The sequence below is a fragment of the Garra rufa genome, chromosome 1 (genome assembly GCF_049309525.1).
Source record: "Garra rufa chromosome 1, GarRuf1.0, whole genome shotgun sequence".
Lineage (NCBI taxonomy): Eukaryota > Metazoa > Chordata > Actinopteri > Cypriniformes > Cyprinidae > Garra > Garra rufa.
Genome location: NC_133361.1, coordinates 90,760,370 through 90,786,568, shown reverse-complemented (window position 1 = coordinate 90,786,568; position 26,199 = coordinate 90,760,370). Strand labels below are relative to the sequence as shown.

The 26,199-nt window shown below is 38.8% G+C and overlaps 2 protein-coding genes across 2 annotated transcripts; one reads left to right on the top strand and one right to left on the bottom strand.

The window, feature by feature from the left end:
* Positions 1 to 25,194, bottom strand: LOC141321976 (uncharacterized). Its single transcript, XM_073833404.1, has 5 exons — positions 23,669 to 25,194; positions 23,029 to 23,632; positions 8,444 to 8,558; positions 7,795 to 7,985; positions 1 to 1,079 (listed from the first exon to the last, which is right to left on the bottom strand). Exons 1-5 carry the CDS (start codon positions 24,662 to 24,664, stop codon positions 250 to 252), a joined length of 2,736 nt encoding a protein of 911 aa, XP_073689505.1. The 5' UTR covers positions 24,665 to 25,194; the 3' UTR covers positions 1 to 249.
* LOC141340389 (uncharacterized) lies at positions 9,303 to 12,621 on the top strand. The gene is made up of 2 exons (XM_073845342.1): positions 9,303 to 9,801; positions 11,149 to 12,621. Exons 1-2 carry the CDS (start codon positions 9,714 to 9,716, stop codon positions 12,084 to 12,086), a joined length of 1,026 nt encoding a protein of 341 aa, XP_073701443.1. The 5' UTR covers positions 9,303 to 9,713; the 3' UTR covers positions 12,087 to 12,621.
* Positions 25,195 to 26,199: the final 1,005 nt, after the last annotated feature.

Below are 26,199 nucleotides of genomic sequence, written 5' to 3'. Positions count from 1 at the left end.
ACATGCACTTTTTTGTGTGGATAGCCCGCTTTTATTAAGCAACTGTAGGAAAGCGTTCGGAAATGTCAACAGATGAGAGCATCAGTGCACACTGGGCAAAAAGCGCTGTTATAACACAGGCGCACTACTGCGCTGATGTGACCGAGCCCGACCCGAACCAGAGCATCCTTTCTAAATATCTGTCCGAACCCGGCCCGGCCCATCGGGTTCCGTTCGGGTACCGTCGGGCTCGGCTCGGGTATCCATCCTCTACTCGGAGCATGAGTAAGGACTTCCTTTATGAGCTCTCTTATGAACTTCAAAGTTTTCATGTTGATCAAAGCTCTTTCCACACTGATCACACTCATAAGGCTGTTTGTGAATTCTCATGTGTCTCGTAAGGCTTCCTTTTAGAGTGTAACTCTTTCCACACTGTTGGCAGGTGAAAGGCTTTTCTCCAGTGTGAATTGAAACATGTCTTTCAAGATTCAGTCTATGATTGAAATGCTTTCCACACTGTTCGCAGGCATAAGGTTTCTCTCCAGTGTGAACTCGCATGTGGACTCTAAGCTGTCCAGATTCAGTGAAACTCTTTCCACACTGTTCGCAGGCATAAGGTTTCTCTCCTGTGTGAATTCTCATGTGGACTCCAAGGTGTCCGGGTTGAGTGAAACTCTTCCCACACTGTTCGCAGACATACGGTTTCTCTCCAGTGTGAATTCTCATGTGGACTCCAAGGTGTCCTGGTTGATTGAAACTCTTTCCACACTGTTCGCAGACATACGGTTTCTCTCCAATGTGAATTCTCATGTGGACTCCAAGGTGTCCAGGTTGAGTGAAACTCTTTCCACACTGTTGGCAGGTGTAAGGTTTCTCTCCTGTGTGAATTCTCACGTGTCTTTTAAGACTATCTCTTTGATTGAAAGATTTTCCACACTGTTGACAGGTGAAATAACCTCTTCCTGTCTTTCCAGTTTTTTTTCTTGAGGAAGTAATTTTAGTCTGTGACCAACTAAAAGATTTTTCTCCATTTATGAAATCATGATCTTTCTCTTCCATTTCATTCAGTACTCGACTCTCCTCTTTCAGTGGCATCAGATCTAGGGTGAAAAAAAGACAAGTAAAAGTTAACCCCAGTTTAATGACACAAAAAAGCATCAAAACATTCAAACATGTAAATTGTCAAAACTAACACACAACTACATCCTATATGCCCATATTCTCAATTGCAGTCCTCATGCCCCACCTGCTCTGCATATTTTTCATGCCTCTCTTAATTAACACACCTGAATCTGATAATCAGCTCATTAGAATTGACCATAGGCACGGATTACTTCCTTGTTAAGACAAGCCATTTCTGGTCAACTGTACTGTGCCGTAATATGAGCGTACTTTGCTCGTTTTCACATTCGCAATCAAAGAAAAGTGTTGTTTGTCTAAGAGGACCAAACTTCCCTGTATAGCATTTCACGACAAAAGTTATTATACTAGTAATTTTATAATAAATTGAAAAGCAAGACATCTTAAAAAGTATAGGGAGTTGAAATGGCAGCTGTATAATAATTAATCCTCTGCTGCCATCTTTTGGTTATATGGGTAATTCGATATAATTTCCTTAAAGTCCTTTAAGTGAATTTTATTTCACAGCTGTAGAGCTGGAAAATAATAAAGGCTTTAAAATATTGTAAGATTTTAAAAATGTGTTCATGACTATAAAGGCAAGTTACTGATTATAACATTCTTGATAATACCATTAAGATGTCCTTGAAGAGAAGTATCGCTAGCTAGCTAACGTTAGCTTAAACATCTTATGTTAGTGTTTAGCTGGCAGCATTTAAATGTACAACTATGCAGGTAGGCTCCTGGGATTGCCAGGCTCCCGTTTAAATGATAAATTGTAAAAAAAATATGAAACTTTAAAATTTAAACTTTAAAATATGAATTTTCATGCAGCTATTATGGTAACACTTTATAATAACTATCCGTTATAACTAGTTAATAGATCATTAATAAACTGTTAGTTAATGGGTTATAAATGACTTGTTAAATAACAGTTAATAGTTTGTTAATTATTTATAACTATCTATTATAACTAGTTAATAGACCATTAATAAACTGTTCGTTAATGAGTAATAAATGACTTGTTAAATAACAGTTAATAGTTTGTTAATTATTTATAACTGTGCCTTATAGATAGCCAATAGATAACTTACAAGCTGTTAGTTAACAAGTTATAAATGACTTGTTAACTGTATTTTAATGATTTATAACTATACCTAATAAATTAGTAATAGATCATGAACAAGCTGTTAGTAAATTACTTACTAAAGACTTGTTAAGTATCATTTAATAGTTTGTATATGTTATTGGGACGTTATTCTAAAGTTGTAACTATTCTTCATTTATTAACTGTTAGTAAATGAGGAATAGTTGCAACTTTAGAATAACGTCCCACTAACATACATAAGCTAATAACGAACACTTAACTAATACATTAACTCACACTTTACAGATCAGTTGTTCATAGTTTAACCACCTACTAATAAAAGTGAAACATGGTAGAACAGCAAATGGATCGCCGCTGGTTCACTCAGTATAGAGGGTCCAAGGTGTGATAAAACATCTTCATATCAATAATGCCAATGGCTAGATTTTTATTTATTTTGTTTTCATGTTTAGCACAAAAAGTGCCCAAACCTCAGAAAAGCCTATGGGTGGAACAAGGTTGAGGTACAAAAATTGTGTATTTTAAATATCACATCAAATTTCTGTAGCTTGAACTTGTTCCATCCATTTGCTGTTCTACAAAGTACAAAGTCACTGGTATTAGTAGATGGTTAACTATGAACAACTGATCTGTAAAGTGTGAGTTAATGTATTAGTTAAGTGTTAGTTATTAGCTTATGTATGTTAGTGGGACGTTATTCTAAAGTTGCAACTATTCCTCATTTACTAACAGTTAATAAATGAAGAATAGTTGCAACTTTAGAATAACGTCCCAATAACATATATAAACTATTAAATGATACTTAACAAGTCTTTAGTAAGTAATTTACTAACAGCTTGTTCATGATCTATTACTAATTTATTAGGTATAGTTATAAATCATTAAAATACAGTTAACAAGTAATTTATAACTTGTTAACTAACAGCTTGTAAGCTATCTATTGGCTATCTATAAGGCACAGTTATAAATAATTAACAAACTATTAACTGTTATTTAACAAGTCATTTATTACTCATTAACTAACAGTTTATTAATGGTCTATTAACTAGTTATAACGGATAGTTATTATAAAGTGTTACCGCTATTATTATTTAGGACGTTGCGATTATTATTTTTCTTAGTTTCTGATAAGAACGAGGTAGTGGATGAGTCTCAAGAGTCTCCACCTATATCACATATAAAATTAGCTTCAGCTGAAGATTACGAGCTGGCTTATCTTTCTAAAGAACGCTCCGTGCATTTGGTCAGTTGAGCTCTGTGCATGAACTGTGTACTAACTGATATGGTCCCTACACAGTATTCATTGTTCCCTAAGCACTGGAAACCCGTTGAAGTTTACTTCACTTCGGAACATTTATTCACTAATTTGCACTACGCCACCGCCTGCAGCGTCTTCACACACAGACAAATCTTACTAGAGACATGTGAAGTGTGACATCTGTAAATAAAAACAATTTCTACAATGTCTTGCACACTTAAATGATCTTTAAATGAAACACGTACACGTGCTTTGAACTGGAATCATGGCAGGATATCCTATGATGTCCACGTTGCAGGGCACTTCCATTCGAATAGAACAAATGTTGTACGTGATCAGAGATAGACACAAAATTTGCAGAGCGGTGGGATGTGAGGACTGCTGTACTAAGCAGCTGTAAGAGGTGTTCCATGTTATTTGCAAAACTCTTCACTTATTTAGGATCTTTCTACTATCAAGCTGGCATTTAAACCCTCTATTTAAAATAATAATAAATAATAATAAAATCAGCTTGACCTAGAAGATCTAATTAAGGGGGCCTAGCACCGAAGGCAGGCACCTATTGTAATCATTGGTGTTCTTCTTCATTCGCTCGACTCTATGGGAGACCGTGGAACCGCTTACAGGAAAGTTGTGAAACTAAAGGACAATTTGCAGTCAAGTATATGCTAATAACTTTTAAACCGCAAAAGCAATTTTTACTCCCACTGGCTTTGGATTATTTGAATCCCCAGATCCCAGTGGAAGAGTCGTTCCCCATTTTACTTCACTGTTATTATCTTGTCTTGTTCTGAGTGTCTCTGCAACCATCACTACTGCCACTGTAACAGTCTATAGACCTCCTAAAACAAATGAAGATTGCATGCCTGAATTTGCAGATCTGCTGTCTGATGTACCTCAAGTTTGAGAAAACTCTTATCCTGGGGACTTTAAAGGAACACTCTACCCCAAGGCTCATTCTTCAACTCCCCACGAGTTAATAAGTTGAGTTTTACCGTTTCGAAATCCATTCAGCCGTTCTCCTGTTCAGGCCACATCACTTTTAGCATAGCTTAGCATAGATCATTGAATCCTATTAGACCAATAGCATCGCGTTCAAAAATGACCAACAAGTTACGATTTTTTTTGTCCTATTTAAAACTTGACTCTTCTGAAGTTGTATCGTGTACTAAGACTGGCGGAAAATATAAAGATGTGATTTTCTAGGCCAATATAATTAGGAACTAACCTCCCATTCTGGTGTAATAGTCACGGAAGTTTGCTGCTGTAATATGGACGTAATATCAAGCAGCGCCTGAAATTAGTTCCCAGCTATGCAGTTGGTCACGTTGTGCTGCGTGATTTTACTGCGCCTGCTGTGCCCATATTATGGGAGCAAACTTCCTTGACTATTACATCGGAATGGGAGTGTAGTTCCTAATCTTATCGGCCTAGAAAATCGCATCTTTACTTTTTAAATCTATGCTTAGTGATATCGCCAGAACAGGAGAACGGCTGAATGGGTTTCAAAACCGTAAAACTCAACTTATTAACTCAGAGGGAGTTGGAAAATGAGCCTATTTCCAAAAAAAAGTTCAGTGTTCCTTTAACACTCATGTTGACAATAGCCAGTTAAGGCGGGCGTACACGGTGCGATTTTTGAGGTCGTACGAGCTCGCATGCGATTTTTGTGGTTATCGGAGGGAATCGTCTCTTCTCGTATGGTCGGGGCTCGTATGGTGTATGACAACTTACGAGACGAGCAGAGTGCCTTACGAGCACTTCACGACCTCACGATCATTTTTAAACATGTCAAAAAACTTCGGGAGCTGTCGGATTGAAGACGTGACATGTGTGCTGTTGAACAAGCTGATTTGTTGAGCAAACTGCAAATGACCAATCAGAAGCTAAAGAAAAGAAAACCACAGAAGAAGATGAACATGACAGCGCCACAGGTGAAACTCGCTGAACTTTGGCAAGAACAGCGAGCGCTGTATGAGGTATCGATCGGTGATCGAGCACCTATTGTTTGCTTCAGCTATTGCTAGCTATAGTGGTGGCCAACTAGCCCCCTCGACGTGCATAATACTACGTTAAAACATACATTACAATGCTAGTGCTGTAGCATTGCAGTTCCAGTGTCTTTAATGCATATGCTTGTTAGCACTGCTGTAGAGGTGAAGTTCTGTCTAGTTTGCAACGAGTGTACACACGCAATGGTGATCACACGGTTCCTGCATGTGTAGCAAAGTGTCACAGCTCATATTTTTTATATGCAATTATGAGATAGACAGAGAGCAGTTGTATTGAACAGTACATACACAGTATATTATACACAGCCTTCCTCTCAGAATGTGATTGCCTCGGAAATCGGCAGGTTTTAAAATCGTGCCGTGTACCACTGCGTCCGTAAAAAAAGTCACTCGTGACGTGTGCGTGACTATACGGTCTTCCGACTGTCCGAATTCGCACCGTGTACGGCCGCCTTTAGGGTCAGTGTGTTCCAGGGCTAACAATGAGCTGGACAGGGTCAACTGTTTTGCACCTCAAACCAAAGGTGGCATCTCAAATTTTTTTTTTTCAAAATCAAGCAGCATTTCCTCTGTCAGACCAGCACTAATGTAAAACCCACCTCTAACATGCCTCTCTGAAACAAACATCACACAACCCCAGCATTTGACCAGCGAGGTGAAGATGTTAGAAATGTTAGAAAAAGCAGCTTAAATACTGTGGTGGATGATAAACTGGTGTGTGTCTCAGTCCAGCGTGAGTCACCAGATGAAGCGGTCCGCTGCTTATATACATGCTTCACTTTCAAATGATAAGCCATATATGAGCTTGATGAATGATAAGCGAATGTTTTTATTTCCTGCCTGATATACTGGAATTAGACCTAGATGTTAACAATCTGTTTAATGTTTTTGACATGGACACATTTTTTTCTGTGACTGACCATCTAAAAAATATAAGTGGACTCTTCTCATAAACTAACATTTAGTAAACTATTAAGGCAGCAGACGACCAGACTTTATTTCACATACGTCATCATTACATCAGAGCAAGTTAGACCACGTGCACACAGCCCTTATTTACCTATTTCATTTAAAAATATTACTCAATCCTAGCAGTGAATATTAACATTTAAATATTTGATCAGACACAAGTCTGTGTTTAAATCACTCTAAGAGAACTCTAAGAAAAAAATGAAGCTGAAATCCTTTCAAAAAGAAAGCTGAAAGGCAAACAGTGTAGAAAAACACCTGCCAAAGAAAAATGAATTGATAAAATGTAGAGGAGTGTTCTGTGGCGTAAAAACGAAACTAACGTGCGTTCCTATGCTGCCGCCAGCCCAACCAATGAATGAATGGAAACAATTGCGCAGGAAGTGATGTAATTTGGTTAAATACCTTTTCAAAATGCCATGGAGGGAGAGTAGGAGCAGGCAAGGAGGTGAAGCGGGAAGACGTTGGAATGCGAGTATTAGGATGGTCTAACGCACAGCCTTAATCAGCTGCTTGCGCACTCTATGTTGTATGTTGGTGGGGTGCTGAAGCGTTCCCGGGGGGGGAAACTGAGCTCTGCCCTGAGGACCACTTGTGCAGAAAGGAGTGTCATGCTTGACCGGATACTTTGTTGTCCCTGTTTTCCCGGTAGTATCCAACTCCGATACGCCACCCTAGACTCTCTTCCGTGTTGTTAGCCTGAGTAGCGGCGCAGCTGGACCCACAAACACACATTACAAACACACCGCAACACTTTCGCCACGCGCTCTCATTCACCCCTATCGCCAGTTGGCGTGTGAGTATAGCATTCTTTTTTTTTTCCTCTCTCTTTGTTTTCATTTTTGGAAATGACTTTATAAATGTGCTGAATTAATTATGTTTGACACTTTTCCCCTTTGTTTTTTTTTGTATTACTTTTTGCATTCTGGTTTGGACACTTGAAAATGCTGATTTGAACGGGGAAACCGAGTTTGGATGTGGATCTCATATTCGCGATCTGATCTCAACTGTTTTTTTTGTTGGTTTCGTTTTTGTGTTACGAAATGAAAATGTGCTGGACATTTTGGCTTTTTGTAATTGTGAAAATATAACTGGAACGACAACTATAACCTTGTATTGCATTTTTGTTTTTTCCCTTTGTGAATTTATATCTTTTGATTTAAAAGTTTAAATTATGTGTATGTGTAACCGGTGGTTCTAAATTTGAGCTTATCTGGGTTTATTTCAAATTAAATTTTTGACGGCTATATCCCCGTCTGGCGCCCGAACTAGAAAAAAAATATTTGTGTTTAGGTATATGCCACCGTTACAGTTCAAAGGATAGTTCAGCTTTGAGAATGAAAACCAACCTGTTTGTTCCTCAGTATCTTCATGTTTGACTCTGAATGTTTCTTCAATCTTCACGTCTTCACTCTCCTCTTTAATAATCGCCATCTTTATGTCACGTGTATCTCCGAAGCCAAACCAGAAGGTTTTTTTTTCTGTGGTTGGAAACTTTGTCCTGTTTAAGATGACAATTATAATAATACAAAAAAAAAATCTGTGTGAATCTCAGTCAGCCCTAGTTCAGTAATCAGTGCACTGATCTTAAATGATCTGATTTGACAAACACTCAAAACTTCAACTTACTATTCAGTTTTGATTACCATTTAATGATTAATATTACATTTAATCGAGGCATATTTGAAAAAAAAACTATTGTATTTTAAGATTGTCATTACAAAAAAATAAACAATTTGCAGTTGTTTGTCAAAGTTGTCATTTCTCATGTTTGAGTTTGTTCTCTTTGTATTTTCACTGTTTTGATCTGAATCACTAACAGAGAGAGAAATCAGACTGATCTGTGGATACGCTTTACTCACAATAAATAACGTTCATCATTAGATACAATATTACAATGTTACACGCAATAATTAGTTTAAATCGCTTGTAAAACATATAAAACAGACTGAACGCATGGTAGGAATTTAAACACTTTAAATGATTAAAACTACAGACCTTCCTGAACTGAAAGCAAACACAGATGCAGGAGCGCGCCGCAGCCCTATGACGTCAGAGTACCAGATCAAAATAAAAGTCCTGTTCACGCGCTTCTGTCTACAAACCAAAACTGCTAAGATATTTACAGGGAAACACATATGAACAATAAGACTTATGTCAATGCTATTAAGAGTTTTTTTTTTTTCTTGGCGAAATACATATTAATATAAGGAATGAAATTAGAAAAATATTATTTGGCAAATATATACAAATTGTAATATTTACAATATTGGGCTAGCTTAATTGTTTTGTTTGAACCAATGAAATAAAAGAAAATCTTAAAAACAAGTTTTTTAATGCAGGAGTGTAACTCACACACTACACTTGTATTACAGGCATAAATATTTTACTACTAAACAAAATGTGTAATTTGTCAGATGTTTATTGCTAAAGAGGATAATTAACAATTTATGAAATATTAAATGTTAAGAAAATAATCAAATGCAAGGTTTCCATTAGTAATTTGGCTTTCTATTTATGTCTCTGTTGTATATTGTTAATAAATCAAATGGTTTGTCTGATTTTTTTGTCATATGTTGGCATTAGAGCTCAAAAAAAAAAAAAATTCTATGTAGCCCATAGCAATGTGAAAGACAAATGTTAAGATATATTCATGTCTGAAATGTCTGAAAAAGACTGGAAAAGACCTCAAGCAACACATACTTACTTTGGAGGAAGATAAAATAATTTAATACATTAAAATCAATTCAATAAGAACTGAAGTGTTTTTTGTTGTATATATGTGTTTTCTGTATGCAAGATACAGGACTTTTATTATGACGAGACGACGTGACGTCACCGGTGTGCGCTGCTCGATTCGGCTGAAGGAAGGCTGGTGTTTAAAAACATTTAAAGCGTTCGATTTGATGTCCATTCACGCTGTTTTATGCCTTTTACACGCGTTGTAAAATTAATAAATTATCATTGAGTTTCAAGTTTCATTTTACATTATTTAAATATTAAAACCTACAAATCAATAAATACCAAAATCTAAATAATGAAAACCTATTTATATTGATCCGTTATTTTAATCTGTATTCAGTTTACCTGAATTCAGTGTTTGAGTAGTTTATTTCATTTAAGGCCTTAACTGACTGACTCCATTACACTGAGTTGCACACAGACAGTTTAGATTTATTTTTTATTTCTGTTAATTATTCTCTTCTTAAACAGATTGTCCAAACTGAATCAAAACTCCCAGTTAAGCAAACTGAGATCCACTATTATAATGATGGAGTTTATTAAAGAGGAGAGTGAAGACATCAAGATTGAAGAAGTATTCAGTCTGAAACAAGAAGATACCGAGGAACAAACAGGTTGGTTTCATTTTCTAAGAAGGACAGACAGAGATCACATGATCAGACAAATACTAATACTGCCTTCATGTGCAGCTGAGAAAATCCTGGATTATTAACAATTATTAATATTAAACCTGGTATCTACATTTGAATAGAAGGAGAAACAATTAAAAAGTTATTTATGTAACAGACAGACACAATCTTTCTCTCCATAAAACAAACTGTAAAATGTGATTAACTTTACATGTATTGATCATAATTTACTTTTTCCTCTGATTTTTTTTTATTAGTAACAGGGACTTGTAAACACAACTTTGTTTCCCATCAGACAGATGTTATATTGTGACATAGTATTATGATGTAAAACAGCTTTCTTCTATTTTAATAGACATTAAAAAATTGAATTTATTTCTGATCAAAGCTGAATTTTTCAACATCATTACTCCAGTGTTCAGTCAGTGTGACATGATCCTTTAGAAATCACTATATATTATATATATATATATATATACAGAATATACTGCTTTATTATCAGTGCTGGAAAGTTATGTTTTTTTTTTTGGAACCTGAGATTTTAGTCAGTAAATTTTTATTTGTTCTTTATTTGAAAGAAGTTAATGCTTTCATTCACCAAGGATATATTGAATGAATAAAAAGTGATAGCATAAATTTATATTGTTAGAAAAGATTTATATTTTGACTAAATGCTGTTCTTTTTAACTTTTTATTCATCAAAGAATCCTGAAAAAAAGAATCACAGGTTCCAAAAAATATTTATAATTCTAATGAAAAATTATGCTACTTACGACTGGAGTAACAGCTGCTGAAAATTCAGCTTTGTATCACAAAAATATTGTAATAACATTTTGCTGTATCATAGTTTTTTTCTGTATTTTTGATTAAATTAAAGCAGTCTTGATGACTTCTAAAAAACAACAACATTGGGATCAGTAAGACTTGTAAAGTCACCAAGGCTGAATTAGTGAATAAGAACAGTAATATTATTGAATATTTTAACCATTTGTGATAATAATTTATTTGAATAAAAATGTAAAATGTAATTTATAATGGCAAAGCTGAATTTACATTATTATTCCAGTCTTCCAGATCATTCAGGAATCAATATGCTGATTTGCTGTTTAAGAAACATTTCAGACTTCATCAGTGTTAAAAACAGTTGTGTACCATTATTTTTTCAGTATTCTTTGATTCTTTTACAAAGAAAAAAAAAAACAGCATTTAGCTGAAAAAGAGCTGAGCAAACATACTTGGCAATACAGCTCGGTCTGACTTAGTGGGTGCAGAAACCAGCTGTTTTGTGCCATGAAACTGGTGTTAACTTGTATTTGACTCTTTTTCCCTTAGACCTGATGGGGCTGAAAGAGGAGAGTGAAGAACTGAATAAAATGGAGGATAAATATTACTATGAGGAACATGACGATTTCATAACTGGAGAAACTTCTACTTCCTCACAGACTAAAAAGTCTCCCTCACGAAAAAGAGCTCAAGAGAATGGAACTAAAAAGGGTTTCACTTGCCAAGAGTGTGGCAAGACATTTGACCAAACTCGAACCCTTAACGTCCACATGAAAATTCACACTGGAGAGAAGCCTTACATCTGCCAACAGTGTGGAAAAACATTCTCTAAGAAAGAAGGCCTTACAGTCCACAGGAGAACTCACACTGGAGAGAGGCCTTACACTTGCCCTCACTGCGGACAGGGTTTTATACATAAAGGAAACCTAAATACTCATGTGCGATGTCATTCTGGAGAGAGTCCGTTCACCTGCCAACAGTGTGGAAAGAGCTTCTCACGCAAAGACAGCTTTAAGAATCACATGAGAATCCACACAGGAGAGAAACCGTATATTTGTGGTCAGTGTGGACATAGTTTCAGATGTAAAATAACCCTTAGTAAACACATGAAGATGCATTTAAGAGAAAACTGTTTGAGATGTCAGCAGTGTGGAGAGAGTTTCACAGACAAGAATTTGCTTAGGAATCATGTCAAATCTCACATTGGAGAAAATGCTTGCATGTGCCTCCACTGTGGAAGAACTTGCTCACACAACGCCGTCCTCGAGGTTCACCTGCCAGCTCACACCGGAGAGAAACCTTTCTGTTGTCCTCAGTGTGGGAAGAGTTTCACCGTTAAAGGAAACCTTAGGACTCACATGAGGATTCATACTGGAGAGAAACCATTCAAATGTCTTCAGTGTGAGAAGAGTTTCACATATAAAAGAGACCTGAAACTTCATTTGCAAACCTATGGAAAGAAATGCTCTGGCCTTAGCCAACTATGAGGTCACAGAGGTTTTGTCCTCTCTAAATGTTTTATGTTCAGAAAAAAAATTTCTCTGAATGACAAATTAGCTGTTTAAAACTCCTCATATGAGTGTCTCCATGTTGCCAGATCCAGTATTATAATCTTTCTTGGACTTGTCTTTCCTACTTAATTTGACACGTTTTAGTAAAGTGCAAAGTTGCAGTTTAGGGCTAGCAATATTTTGATCTTATCTTGTTTACAAAAGATTTGAACCAATTTTGCTTTAGTTTTTGTTTTTGTTTACTTTTTTTGTTTTGTGGTTTGGTTTTAACTGGATAACGAGACAATGAGGGCACCATTTTATAATTTCTAGATAAATTGAGTAGCACGTCAAAACAATAAAGCAGTTCACACCACACCACAAGCACTCATTGTCATTAATTGTAATGATCTATCAACATTACATCCTCTAGTATTTTTTTCTAGAGCCAAAAATGCTTTATGGAAGCCCTTCCTGTATGTGTTAGGAAAGGAGGTGAAATGAGGCCAAGTATGGTGACCCATACTAGGAATTTGTGCTCTGCATTTAACCCATCCAAGTGCACACACACAGTAGTGAACACACACACACTGTGAACACACACCCGGAGCAGTGGGCAGCCATGGCTGCCCACTGCTCCGGGTGTGTGTTCACTACTGTGTGTGTGTGTGTTCACTACTGTGTGTGTGCACTTGGATGGGTTAAATGCAGAGCACAAATTCCTAGTATGGGTCACCATACTTGGCCTCACTTCACCTCCTTTCCTTTCCTTCCAACACACACACACACACACACACACACATGCGCACACTCGCTCGCTCACTCACTCACTGAGGTTTGTTTTGCTATCCAAGTGAGGACATTCCATGAGCGTAATGGTTTTTATACTGTACAAACTGTATATCGGCCTTACACTGCACCTACTCTAAACCTACCCATGACAGTAAACATTGTGCATTTTTACATTTTGAATTTGTTTTTAAAGCTATTTCAAAAATGAGGACCCACGCAATGTCAGGTTTACGTCGTAATGGTCGTGCCATTATACAAATTGTGTCCTCATGAATCACAAAAACAAGCACACACGCTCGCTCATGCAAAAACTCACTCACAAACTCACCCACCCAGCCAAACAACCACCCACCCACGCACTCACTCACTCACTCACTCACTCACTCACTCACTCACTCACTCACTCACTCACTCACTCACTCACTCCTTTTTAATGACACCTTCGATGTTTTTTTTAATGACACCTTTGATGTTTTCCAGGATGCAGATTGGGTGGGCCGTGTCACCCACAGGAGCAGAGTGGTCCTCCGGAGTCACCAGAAAGACGCTGGCAATTTCAATATAGCACTGACTCTGGACGAGGAAACTGTAAGTTTCAGTAAGACATAAACAGTAGATTGCTTACTACACCATGTTTACATTTAGGTATGTACAGTTAGGTTTAATTTGCTCTGACACATTTCCCCATGCTTGGGTCACTTCTGCAGAACTCTTCACAAAGCTCTCCCCACCGACATTTCATCTTGGCACAGCAGTTCACTTAACAGACTCTAAATGCACCAAATCTACCAAAAGAATTGATTCATGTTTCAAATCTACTCAACTCTTCCAGAACCCTTGCAAAGTTTTTATTTTATTTTTTTATTTAGTTCAACAAACACACTTTTTATTAATCAGAAAGCACCGACCTCAAAAGCACATCATATATTTCATTACAACATCACTGTGGAGATGTAGCAAATTAATGTCTCGTTCAATTTTGCAAAATGTTTTTGTTTTGAACAAAACATTTTTGTTCAAACAAAAAGTTTAACAGTTTTGACAGCAGTGTGTACGCCTGTGCAGCTTGGCCAGTGTGGAACGTAAAGTTTTGATGTCTAAGTGCAAAAATAATTCATGTAAAAATCGAAAGATGTCGTCATCTAATGCATTTTGTGACATAGCACTGATAAATGGTCCACAGTTTAGCCCAAAACAAGTTTCTGCTGTGCTCACTGTGTGGATAGTTTTGACAAAGAGACCCTGATAAATGTGTGACCTAGCGATTGGGAGAAAGGAGAAAGGGTCTGCACATAGGGTCTGTAACTGCACCCTTTATCATCCATCTCCTCAGAGACGAAAAGTTTGAAAAATGGACATGTGAGTGTTTATATATGTTTAATCTTTGACGTGTAATAGTTAGTGTGTGTCAAACCATGTAGTTTATTGGCTTTTTTTCTTGGGTTTATTCAGTGAGGATTTTGAGCCGTTCGATGTGACATGTGCAGAGAACACACGCGGCCTTGTTACCGAGTTCCAAAAATTCCAGAGTGTGTCGGAGTTTTTAAGTACGGATTCCCCACGGATCCCCATCTTTGCCACTGTATTAGACGAAGCCTGCGAGGTAGTGAGGTACTCATATGATTTCGACGGGGTCGTCATCCACCCAGAGGATGTGAGCTGCCTGAAAGCTGGGCTCCACTACCTCTTCGTGGGCAAAGTTGACCCATCGAAGGTGATCAACCACTGGCACATTCTCAGGAAGCACCTGGACTTGACCGCCTACACTGCGGAGGGTGTCATGTCCTTCCTCAGGTCGATGGGCAGCATTTTGACGGTGGCTACTTTCTAAATTTAAGTTTCGTGCCGGTCGACCCGAACAACACTGCCCCCATGTTCCGGAGCGATATTATGGCGAAGACGCACGCCATTGGCATGATCAACGCCGTCTACAGTAACTTCACCGCCCGGCTGAAGGGCCTGCCGGCGCGCGACTTGGCCAGAGCCAGCATCACGAAGAATGACCTTGGCAACCTTACGAAGATGAACGTCCTGGCCGGCGACCAGAGGTTCCTGCTTGACCTCTTCATGAGCTCAGTCAAAGATGTGAACGTCGACGTGGACATGGGCATATACCTGACACTCACCAAGTTCGGGCAGAAGGACAGAGGGTGGTTCGACCTGAGGCGTCTTGCCGACACGCGGGGAGTCGCCGACATCTCATATCACGTGGCCGTCAACATCCACCCCTCTAGCGACGGGACCGTCAACCTCCTGTGGTCACGCTGTGGGCTGCAGGAGGTGGTGGGTCAGCGGGGGACCCTGTTCTCCTCTTATTCCATGACTGAGATGGCGAACTTTCAGAGTAACCTCGACCACCTGCCCATGGACTCACGCCCCATTGCCACATGCCGGCCACGGCGAAGCACCCGGTGAGCCGCGTCGTGACCATGTGCGACATGCACAATGAGCGACACCGGAGGACGATCAACGCTTTAGCGGACCGGTAAGTCGGGCATCCATGCACAAGAACACATGTGTTTATAAAACTACACCTGCATTAGAGAGTAACGGAGAGAGAGTTATCGTGATCAAATGTGATAGTGAAACATTCGAAAAAAATTTAACACTAAGAAAAACACACACACACACACACACACACACTAAGAAGAGCATCGAAAAGCCATGTTTAAAGTAACTGTATTATCTTCTGTCATAAAAATACAGGTACGTGGCACACACAGATGACCTCACGGCGAAGACAGTGACCCAGGCCTACGCCAGGTTCGAGGGGGTCTTTCTGGTCGGGCCCCAATTTTACAAGGTGCTTCACCTTCAATAAAATCCTAATGCTTTTGCTTATAAGGTTTTGCATGATCTGGCACCTCATAATCTCTCTGAGCTTTTAACCCTGTACACACCAGCACTTGATATCACACACACACACACACACACACACACACACACACACACACACACACACACACACACACACACACACACACACACACACACACACATATATATATATATATGAGCAACATCACATTCGGCCGAAGGTAATCACATTGTGCCAATATACAGCCATATCTCTCGTCTACGAGTGTGATATTGTGTTTAAACAACGGTTTGATGGCACAAGTGTGTAAATACTTAAGAAACAACATTAGAGTGTCTTTAAAACCCCTCTTTTGTGCAGAACTACTTCAAATCACAGTTTGCAGCTAAGCCCAAGCCTTTGTTACTAGTTTGAATTAGAGCTGCAGCTAACGACTACTTTGTCTGTAGATTAGTCTATCGCTTAATTTTTAGATTAGTCAACTAATCTGTTGATTGTTTTTATTTCCGGTTCATGAAAATATTATTTTTTTTTAAATTAGCTGTTTAATCCTTTGACTAACTTTTGAATAAGTAATAAGTACAACTTCTATAATTAGTATTTTTTATTAAATATCTTATTTTTAAAAAAAAAACTTTCCCAGCATGAAAATAAAGTGCAATAATTAAAACACAAACAAGACTCTTAGGCATCATCTACCATTAATTCCACAGAAATTCTGTACAAAGAGAATGCCTGAAATGTAACATGTAGTTTAAAGTCCAACATTATAATGCTTAATGACTTCTGGATGGGTACAAGCAGGAACACAGAGCAAAATCCACAAACTAAACACACTACATCATGCTTTTAGTATGAATATGTTAGTCTTACATTTACCTATAAACTACCCGTCTCTCATTGTCCGTATCTTTGGTTTTCATTCACTAGCTGTCCTTGTGTTATCTTCTCTGTGTTTTTCTCTGCATCAGTCTCCAGCTACCGACAATGTCTGTAATCAATCAGTGTTTGCCAGTTTGTGAATTACACCGCGTTCCAAATTATTATGCAAATTGTATGTAAGTGTCATAAACACACAGTTTTTTGTTTTTCAATTAAACTCATGGATGGTATTGTGTCTCATGGCTCTTTGGATCACTGAAATTAATCTCAGACACCTGTGATTATTAAGCAGGCCACAGGTTTCAAACAATTATGGGAATGAAAAAAGGTCTCTCTGCTGCCGAAAAGCGTCAAATAGTGCAATGCTTTGGACAAGGTATGAAAACATTAGATATTTCACGAAAACGTAAGCTTGATCATTGTACTGTGAAGAGATTTGAGGCTGATTCAGAGCACAGACAGGTTCGTGCAGGTAAAGGCAGAATGAGGAAGGTTTCTGCCAGACAAATTCATCAGATTAAGAGAGCAGCTACTAAAATGCCATTACAAAGTAGCAAACAGGTTTTTGAAGCTGCTGGTGCCTCTTGAGTCCCGCGAACATCAAGGTGTAGGATCCTCCAGAGGCTTGCAGTTGTGCATAAACCTACTATTCAGCCACTCCAAACTAATGCTCACAAGCAGAAACGGTTGCAGTGGGCCCAGACATACATGAAGACTCATTTTCAAACAGTCTTGTTTACTGATGAGTGTTGTGCATCTTTGGATGGTCCAGATGGATGGAGTAGTGGATGGAACATGTCCCAACAAGGCTGCGACCACAACAAGGAGGTGGCGTTTTTGGCCGGAATCATAGGGAGAGAGCTGGTTGGCCCCTTTAGGATCCCTAAAGGTATTAAAATGACCTCGGCAAAGTATGTCGAGTTTTTGACTTACCACTTTCTTTCATGGTACAAAAAGAAAAACTGTGCCTTCCGTAGCAAAATCATCCTCAACCAGATTGAGAACCTTTGGGGCATCCTCAAGCAAAAGATCTATGAGGGTGGGAGGCAGTTCACATCAAAACAGCAGCTCTGGGAGGCTATTCTGGCATCCTGCAAACAAATTCAATCAGAAACTCTCCAAAAACTCACAAATTCAATGGATGCAAGAATTGTGATAGCGATATCAAAGAAGGGGTCCTATGGTAAGATGTAACTTGCCCAGTTAGGATGTTTTTGATTGAAATAGATTTAGATTCCAGTAAATATGACCACCTAATGCTGCAAATTCAGCAAATGCCCATTTTCAGTTCTTTACAACCTATTAGGGATGGGAACATTCCCCGATTCACTCGGTGCATCGGTTTAAAACGTTAACGATGCGATGCATCGGTTTAAAAAGTGTGCATCGGATACAAATTGGCATTTGTATCGCGATGCATCATTTCTAACATATCTGCATCGGTAAATCCTGATTTATTTCTTTATAATTATTAGTAGACATACATACTTTTATTAGTAGACATACTTTTATTATTTAGAAAGTGGAAAATATTGTTAGATTGTTTTCTCCCCTGTTTCGCAAGCACGTCTCCCTTCACTGCTGCGTGAATGACGTAGACTATCACAACACTACAGAGACCGGGGCGTGTCCAGAAAGTCACATAGAGCAGGGATTCTCAACCGGTGGCCCGCGCGATGGCTTAAAATTAACTTAAATTTTATTCTAAAATGGTCAAAGCACGGCCTCTTTTGTGTTCTGTGATTGATTGCTTTGGACTTGTCGCAGCAAGCCTCATCGCATACAGACTGAACGGCGGCTCAAAACTTTCAACCGCGGCACCCAAACATCATCAGAGACCTGCAAGGGACTGATTTTTTAGTCCCACTCCTGCACGCTCCTGCAGAAATGTATGTTATTTTGTCCCACTCCCACCAGCAAAAGCCCACATAAAAGTAACCTATACCCCCGCGGAAAAACGGGTCTCTACTTCATCTCTTGACTGCATGAAACAAACCCTCGCACTAAAGTAAAAGTAAAGACGATCAGAGTAATAGTAACAATGACACTCTTGCATATCGGAGTCTAGGCACGCATAAGTCCGCTATTGATTCATGAACTAGTCATGCTTTCGGGGCTCCGATCCATAGTATTTTTGTGTGAAATTTCAAAATATTTGCATAGTTGTCAAAATGAATGTCTTGTGAGTGTTTTATAATGGATGCTCACCCATAGAGGTGGATCTTGTAAGGGTCAGTGGTGTTTATGCACATATGAGCACCAGCATCAACAGATATAGTATGTATTTCCTGTATTTTTCATTTGTATGTTCATTTTATGATGGATACAAACAGAAGATATTCGGTCAGTCCAGTTCAAATGGACAGGTTTAGTGAGTGGCATCTGTTTTTAGTGTTTTGGCATCTCCCTGTTGTTCTGTTTGGCAGGTTCACTTACTTTAGAAAAAGTACTCTGTAGTTGTTTAGAATGTCTGAATAAAAGAATGCAGGAGCTTTAAATCTGTCTAATATATATATATATATATACATACATAATCAAAAAGTCTTGGTTTTACTTGGTTAATAAATAATCAGACTCATTCACTGGCACCGCATCCTCTTTCACATCATCACATAAACTTGATCTAATTAGTTAGTGCTGAATTATCGCATCGTATCGTGATATGGGTGTGAATCGTATCGTATTGCATCGCAATATGTCACAAATGTATCGTTAATATATCGGATCGGATACTTTGTATCGAGATGCGTATCGGATCGGCATTATACCTTAGATGCCCAACCCTACAACCTATACAATGTTTTAACTCTGTTGTGCATAATAATGTGGAACAGTGCATTTTCAGTTTTTTATTTTTGAAATAAATACTGTTATCATTAGGAGGTTTGTTTAATAAAATTCGAATTATACCCTAATGGTTGATGACTTAAAAATTATACTGACTGTCATTTGCATTGACTAATTATGAAAACCAGAGAAAGATATCATTTGCATAATAATTTGGAACGCGGTGTATGTATTATTATTTGTATATCTGTATCTCTCGCAAAATTATACGTTTTGTTGTTAATTTTTGTTAATCTCAGATTTTATATGATTAGCTGGATTTGGGATAACCATAATCATTGTTGACTTTTGACTTGTGACTTTGCTGCACAAAAACCCAGAGAAAATAGTACATATCTCTGCAAAACAGCCTACTTGAAAATCACCAGACAGTGATCAGGCTAAGAAATCTTCGTTCCTATCCCTGTCAAGGAAGCTGCAGGTCTGGCTTAATTCTTGATTTGTGAAGCTTTGGAGCTTCAGCACCACGGACAGCAGCCGATACAGAGCTCAGAGCAGCAGTGGATGTGACAACCACCAAAGCAACAACAGACAACCATGCATTACAGTCAAACTTAGCTACTAATAGTTTTTCATCAATGTATTAAATTCTAAAAAGTATTAGCATAACGGAGTAAATAACAAGGTTTCTAGGCAGTTCTGACATGCCTTCAATGACATTCATTCCTGAATCAGTAAATACACTAATAAACAAAAAGATTGTCCAGTTGTCAGGTGTTCAAGTGAAATGTTGTAGTATGGGGGTGACCAATACACATATGATTCATATAATTATTTACAGGTAGAACACAGCAACAATGCAGAGGTCGGACTTGTGAACCATGTCAACATGGTCCACTGTGAGCCATCCAGCTGAAGATCCTGAACCTCTTCATGAGTGGCATGAAATGAACTGTCAGCACACATTTTCTTCACTTTAATGATAATACAGCAAGGCCAGCCAATGACACTGACAGGCTGTCCTGTCTTAAATTACCTCTTGTCCAAATTCCGTGAACCGTATCAGCCTAATGCATCAATATTCATTGATGAGAGGATACTTCTGTGGCGTGGGTACCTCACTTTCAGGGTGTACAATTCTCAAAAACCCAGCAAATATGAAATAAAATCCTACATATTGTGCGATTCTAAAATACGGTCCTGTCGAAAATGTTGGGAGTTTCTGCCAACTTAAAAAAAATGCTGCCAGGGAAAGAGTTAAAATACTTTTAAATGTATTTATTTTTTTATCAATCTTATCAGTTCCTTAGAAATGTTTGCACTAATGCTGTGCACTAATGTAAGTTTTGCAATTGAACAAAGTACATCAAGGTGAGTTTAAGTAAACTGCAAAAACTATTACTTAGTGGTAGATACATTGAAAAAGTAGTATTCTTCATTTTTTTTTTTAAGATTCAAGATCAAATTGAATCCCATTAAAATCATGTAGAAATGATCCTACAGGACATTTATGTCTTGTCCTATAAGACAATTCCTAATGGAATCCAAGGAACGTTTCCAAAACATGATAGAAATTCTAATTAGAATCCTTTGTTTTTTTTTTGTTTACAAGGGAATATTTTGCAGATTCTGAAAAGGAAATATAAACTGTTGACTTTATCTGTAGTTCCTCACAATCAGTTGTGAATTAGCTCAAGAGGGAAATGTATATAAATAATTAATTTATGACTAATTATGATTACAATTATTTATATCAGCTGCCAGTTTTTACTTTAGCAGAATTAAATATCGCCATGGACTAATCTGTTCGCCCAGCGATAATTCAGGTTAATTTCACAGCAACTCTAAGCAATGATATTTTCTTGGCCACAAAAAAAAAAAAAAAGAGAGAGAGAGAGAGAGAGAGACCCAGCTGAAATCCTGTGATGTGAATGAAAAGACAAGGCTGCAGGGCCTGGCACAGGCTTAGGGTTCTGAAGAGTTCTAGCTCATTTTCCTCATCTTCCTAGGAGTTTAAGGCCTCCCAGGTGCAGAAGCATCGACTCTGGGACATATCAACCAGAAGATGGCAAGGTGATGAGACACAGGACTAAAAGAACCGAGAAAACCCTGGAGAATTGAGGCAAGTCACTGTGTGAAGCCTTTATCTCCTATGGGGGTCGCAGTTAGGATATAAAGGTAATTGGGAGGCCAGGTTAATTGATCATTGAGATGCGAGAGAGCCAATGGTGACTTTTGCTTTTGGAGAGAAAGTTTACGGTCTTTGTCTGTAAGCATGGTATTTGCATATGTACTGGGATTGGAATTTCATGTAAAAACTACTAAAGATTCTTAAAACATTAATAATGTTGCATAGGTATCAAAAGATATGACACCATCTTTTAGATCATCAACTAATTCAACCAGACTAATCATGTTATATGTGTGATTATATTACTTAGTGATCTATTATAACACATGCATAAAAACATTGCACAATACAAAAGACAAAATAAATTTACAGTAGTAACTTACACAACGATCTGAGAATATGTGTTTGTTCACAGAAAAGTGTTTTGAAGAATTAATGAAAGATGTCAGTTCCTATGGCAGTATGTGTCCTTTTTTTAGAGTATTAGTTGGGGAAAATTCTTTTTTAAATAATTTTGAGTCGTAAAGATTATCTGGTCTGGCAGAGGAGTCCTGGATGCCATAGTAAGACTATTTGTAGACATCACGGCAGCCAGTGTTGTGGATTGGGTGAAGGGGGTTTGTGATCATTTGTCAATCTAATGAAGAATTTATTATTTGGTGAACTGTGTGTCTGATTGGTCTGGATTTTTTTCCGAGCAGCACATAGGCAACAAAGAATGACATTTGTAGAGTAATTTACAATTTACAACAGCTTCAGATGTGTCTCAACCAATCAGAATCAAGGACAGTCCATTTGATACATTTTGGTTGAAACTCTTTCCACACTGAGGGTATCTGGCAGCCTTCTCGCTATTGTGAATTTCCATGTGCCTGTTGAGATTTCTTTTTAAAGTGAAACTCTTTCCTCACTGTTGGCAGGTAAAAAGGCTCTCTATAATGTGAATTTTCTGGTGGACGTCAAAGTTTCCACTTTGATCAAAACTCTTTCCACTCTGAGGAGATCTGTCAGCCTTCTCTCCATTGTGGATCTTCATGTGCTTGTCAAAGCTTCCTCGTTGACTGAAACTCTTTCCACACTGTTTGCACGTGTTAGGCTTCTCTCCAGTGTGAATTCTCATGTGAATGTTAAGGCATCTTAAGGCATCTTAACATCTTAACCTTCTTAGGTTTCCCTTTCGAGTGAAACTCTTTCCTCACTGTTGGCAGATGAAAGGCTGCTCTCCAGTGTGAATTTTCATGTGAAATTCAAGGTTTCCATTATGCATGAAACTCTTTCCACACTTTTGGCAGATGAAATGCTTCTCTCCAGTGTGAATTTTCATGTGAAATTCAAGGTTTCCTTTTTGAATGAAACTCTTTCCACACTATTGGTAGTTGAAAGGCTTCTCTCCTGTGTGAACTCTCATGTGCCTTTTAAGGGTTCCCTTTCGAGTGAAACCCTTTCCGTGTTCTTTCCACACTGTTGGCAGGTGAAAGGCTTCTCTCCTGTCTGAATTCTCATGTGGAATTTAAGGCTTTTATTTTCACTGAAACTCTTTCCACACTGTTGGCAGATGAAAGGCTTCTCTCCAGTGTGAATTGTCATGTGAAGTTGAAGGTTTCCTTTTTGACTGAAACTCTTTCCACACTGTTGGCAGGTGAAAGGCTTCCCTCTTGTGTGAATTCTCATATGGAATTTAAGGTTTTTATTTTCACTGAAACTCTTTCCACACTGTTGGCAGATGAAAGGCTTCTCTCTTGTGTGAATTCTCATATGGAATTTAAGGTTTTTATTTTCACTGAAACTCTTTCCACACTGTTGGCAGATGAAAGGCTTCTCTCCAGTGTGAATTTTCATGTGAAGTTGAAGGTTTCCTTTTTGACTGAAACTCTTTCCACACTGTTGGCAGGTGAAAGGCTTCCCTCTTGTGTGAATTCTCATATGGAATTTAAGGTTTTTATTTTCACTGAAACTCTTTCCACACTGTTGGCAGATGAAAGGCTTCTCTCTTGTGTGAATTCTCATATGGAATTTAAGGTTTTTATTTTCACTGAAACTCTTTCCACACTGTTGGCAGATGAAAGGCTTCTCTACAGTATGAATTTTCATGTGAAATTCAAGGTTTCCTTTTTGAATGAAACTCTTTCCGAACTATTGGTAGTTGAAAGACTTCTCTCCTGTATGAACTCTCATGTGCCTTTTAAGGGTTCCCTTTCGAGTGAAACTCTTTCCACACTGTTGGCAGATGAAAGGCTTCTCTCCAGTGTGAATTTTCATGTGAAGTTGAAGGTTTCCTTTTTGACTGAAACTCTTTCCACACTGTTGGCAGGTGAAAGGCTTCCCTCTTGTGTGAATTCTCATATGGAATTTAAGGTTTTTATTTTCACTGAACCTCTTTCCACACTGTTGGCAGATGAAAGGCTTCTCTCCAGTGTGAATTTTCATGTGAAGTTCAAGGTTTCCTTTTTGACTGAAACTCTTTCCACACTGTTGGCAGGTGAAAGGCTTCCCTCTTGTGTGAATTCTCATATGGAATTTAAGGTTTTTATTTGCAGTGAAACTCTTTCCACACTGTTGGCAGATGAAAGGCTTCTCTCCAGTATGAATTATCATGTGTACTTCAAGGTTTCCTTTTTGAATGAAACTCTTTCCACACTGTTGGCAGATGAAAGGCTTCTCTCCTGTGTGAACTGTCATGTGCCTGTTAAGTGCTCCCTTTCGAGTGAAACTCTTTCCACACTGTTGGCAGATGAAAGGCTTCTCTCCAGTGTGAATTTTCATGTGGAGTTCAAGGTTACCTTTTTGAATGAAACTCTTTCCACACTGTTGGCAGGTGAAAGGCTTCTCTCCTGTGTGAACTCTCGTGTGCCTTTTAAGGGTTCCCTTTCGAGTGAAACTCTTTCCACACTGTTGGCAGATGAAAGGCTTTTCTCCAGTGTGAATTTTCATGTGAAGTTCAAGGTTTCCTTTTTGAACAAAACTCTTTCCACACTGTTGGCAGGTGAAAGGCTTCCCTCTTGTGTGAATTCTCATATGGAATTTAAGTTTTTTATTTGCACTGAAACTCTTTCCACACTGTTGGCAGATAAAAGGCTTCTCTCCAGTGTGAGTTTCCTTGTGGACTGTAAATTCTCCTTGTTCACTGAAACTCTTTCCACACTGAAAGCAAGTGAAAAAACCCATAGTTTTTGTCTTTGGAGCTCTTTTTTGTGTAGAAGTATTTTCTGACTGTAAGGAACAAAATGATTTTTCTCCAGTTATGAAATCATGGAGATTCTCATACTGATCTTTCTCTTCAGTTCCAATCAGTACTTCCCTCTCCTCTTTCAGTGCTGTTGGGCCTAAGGTGGGAAAACAAGGAAATAAAAGTTAATGCCACAAAGCAGGTAACACCAAAACATAGTTATGTAATGCATGAATGCTAGATCTCATATCATGGCGTCCAAACCTGATCATTGTCGCCTGGTCTCCTATAGAGTTTAAGCTGGCTGCTATACAATTTATTCAATCTAATTGTTAAGGAAACCTAGATACAGACTGATCTCAATCTCCTAGGGGATCAAATGCAACAAATGTAAGAGAGACCAAACTAAAAAAAATAGTAAAAAGTACAAACTCCCCACTCAACCTTCAGATGAAACATTCATAGTCCCTCAGTCTCTTTGTGTCTTCTTAATATTAACATTATGTTTGGTTGTGCGTTCCTTTGAATCCAGCTTTTGGAGTTAATAAGTACATTGTTTGATTTATTCTGGACTCCTCGAGTTTCAATCTGGCACTTCACAACCAGCAACCCTCACAGAAGAAGACACCGAAACAATGACTGCTGAGGAACGGCTGTGGAGAATGTGGCAGGGCGGTCAGAGGTTGGAACGGTATGTGGCGGATTTTATTGAGCTGTACCATCAGGTGAACTGGCCCGACGCCTCACGCCTAAATATTCAATTTGTTGCGATCTCCCTGTTCACAATTTCCCTTTGATTGAATTGATCAACATCATTCTTAACTTAATCGGCTCTAACTTCGAGATCGAACAAATAGAGGATGATAGTCAGTCCCCCCCCCAAAGCCAAGAACCTCCACTTACCGCACCAACAGCTCAGACTGCCTGCCACGCCCCGAACACCCCAACATCATCCAAAGCTCCTTTGCCAACCTCACCCCAGTACCGCCAGCTGCTCACAAGATGGCCACCACATCAAAGTCTGCACCCAAGATGGCGGTCGCACCTGAGTTTCCGGCCAAGATGGCAGCCTCAACAAAGTACACGGACAAGATGGCTACCTCCCGAGCTCCCTCCAGAACTACCTCCCGAGCTCCCTCCAGTGTTCGCTCCTCCAGAGCCCGCTTTGCTAGAAGGCCCTTCTGAGCCACTAAATTCCCCCAAGAAATTTTTAATGGAGGGGGGCATAGGTTTACAGCAGTAGGGGCCGGGCCGAATGCTGAGGCCAAGGCCGTGGAGGCTGACCCACCATGGCCTCCTGAACTGTCTATTCGGCCATGGCCTCCTGATCTCTCCGATCCGCCATGGCCTCCAGAACTGTCTGTCCAGCCATGGCCTCCTGAACTCCCTGATCCGCCATGGCCTCCATAACTGTCTGTCCAGCCATGGCCTTCTGAACTCCCAGATCTGCCATGGTCTCATGAACCGTTTGCCCGGCCATGGCCTCCTGAACTCCCCGATCTGCCATGGCCTCATGAACCGTTTGCCCGGCCAT

Excerpts from the sequence above, each read along its gene's own strand:
- LOC141340389 (XM_073845342.1), top strand. The coding sequence starts at position 9,714 with ATGATGGAGTTTATTAAAGAGGAGAGTGAAGACATCAAGATTGAAGAA. Across the intron at positions 9,802-11,148 it reads AGATACCGAGGAACAAACAG|ACCTGATGGGGCTGAAAGAG; the intron begins GTTGGTTTCATT and ends TTTTTCCCTTAG.
- LOC141321976 (XM_073833404.1), bottom strand. The coding sequence starts at position 24,664 with ATGGGTTTTTTCACTTGCTTTCAGTGTGGAAAGAGTTTCAGTGAACAA. Across the intron at positions 23,633-23,668 it reads CCCTTAAAAGGCACATGAGA|TTCGGAAAGAGTTTCATTCA; the intron begins GTTCATACAGGA and ends AACTACCAATAG. Across the intron at positions 8,559-23,028 it reads ACAGTGTGGAAAGAGTTTCA|CAGTTTTGGTTTGTAGACAG; the intron begins GTGAAAATAAAA and ends TAAATATCTTAG.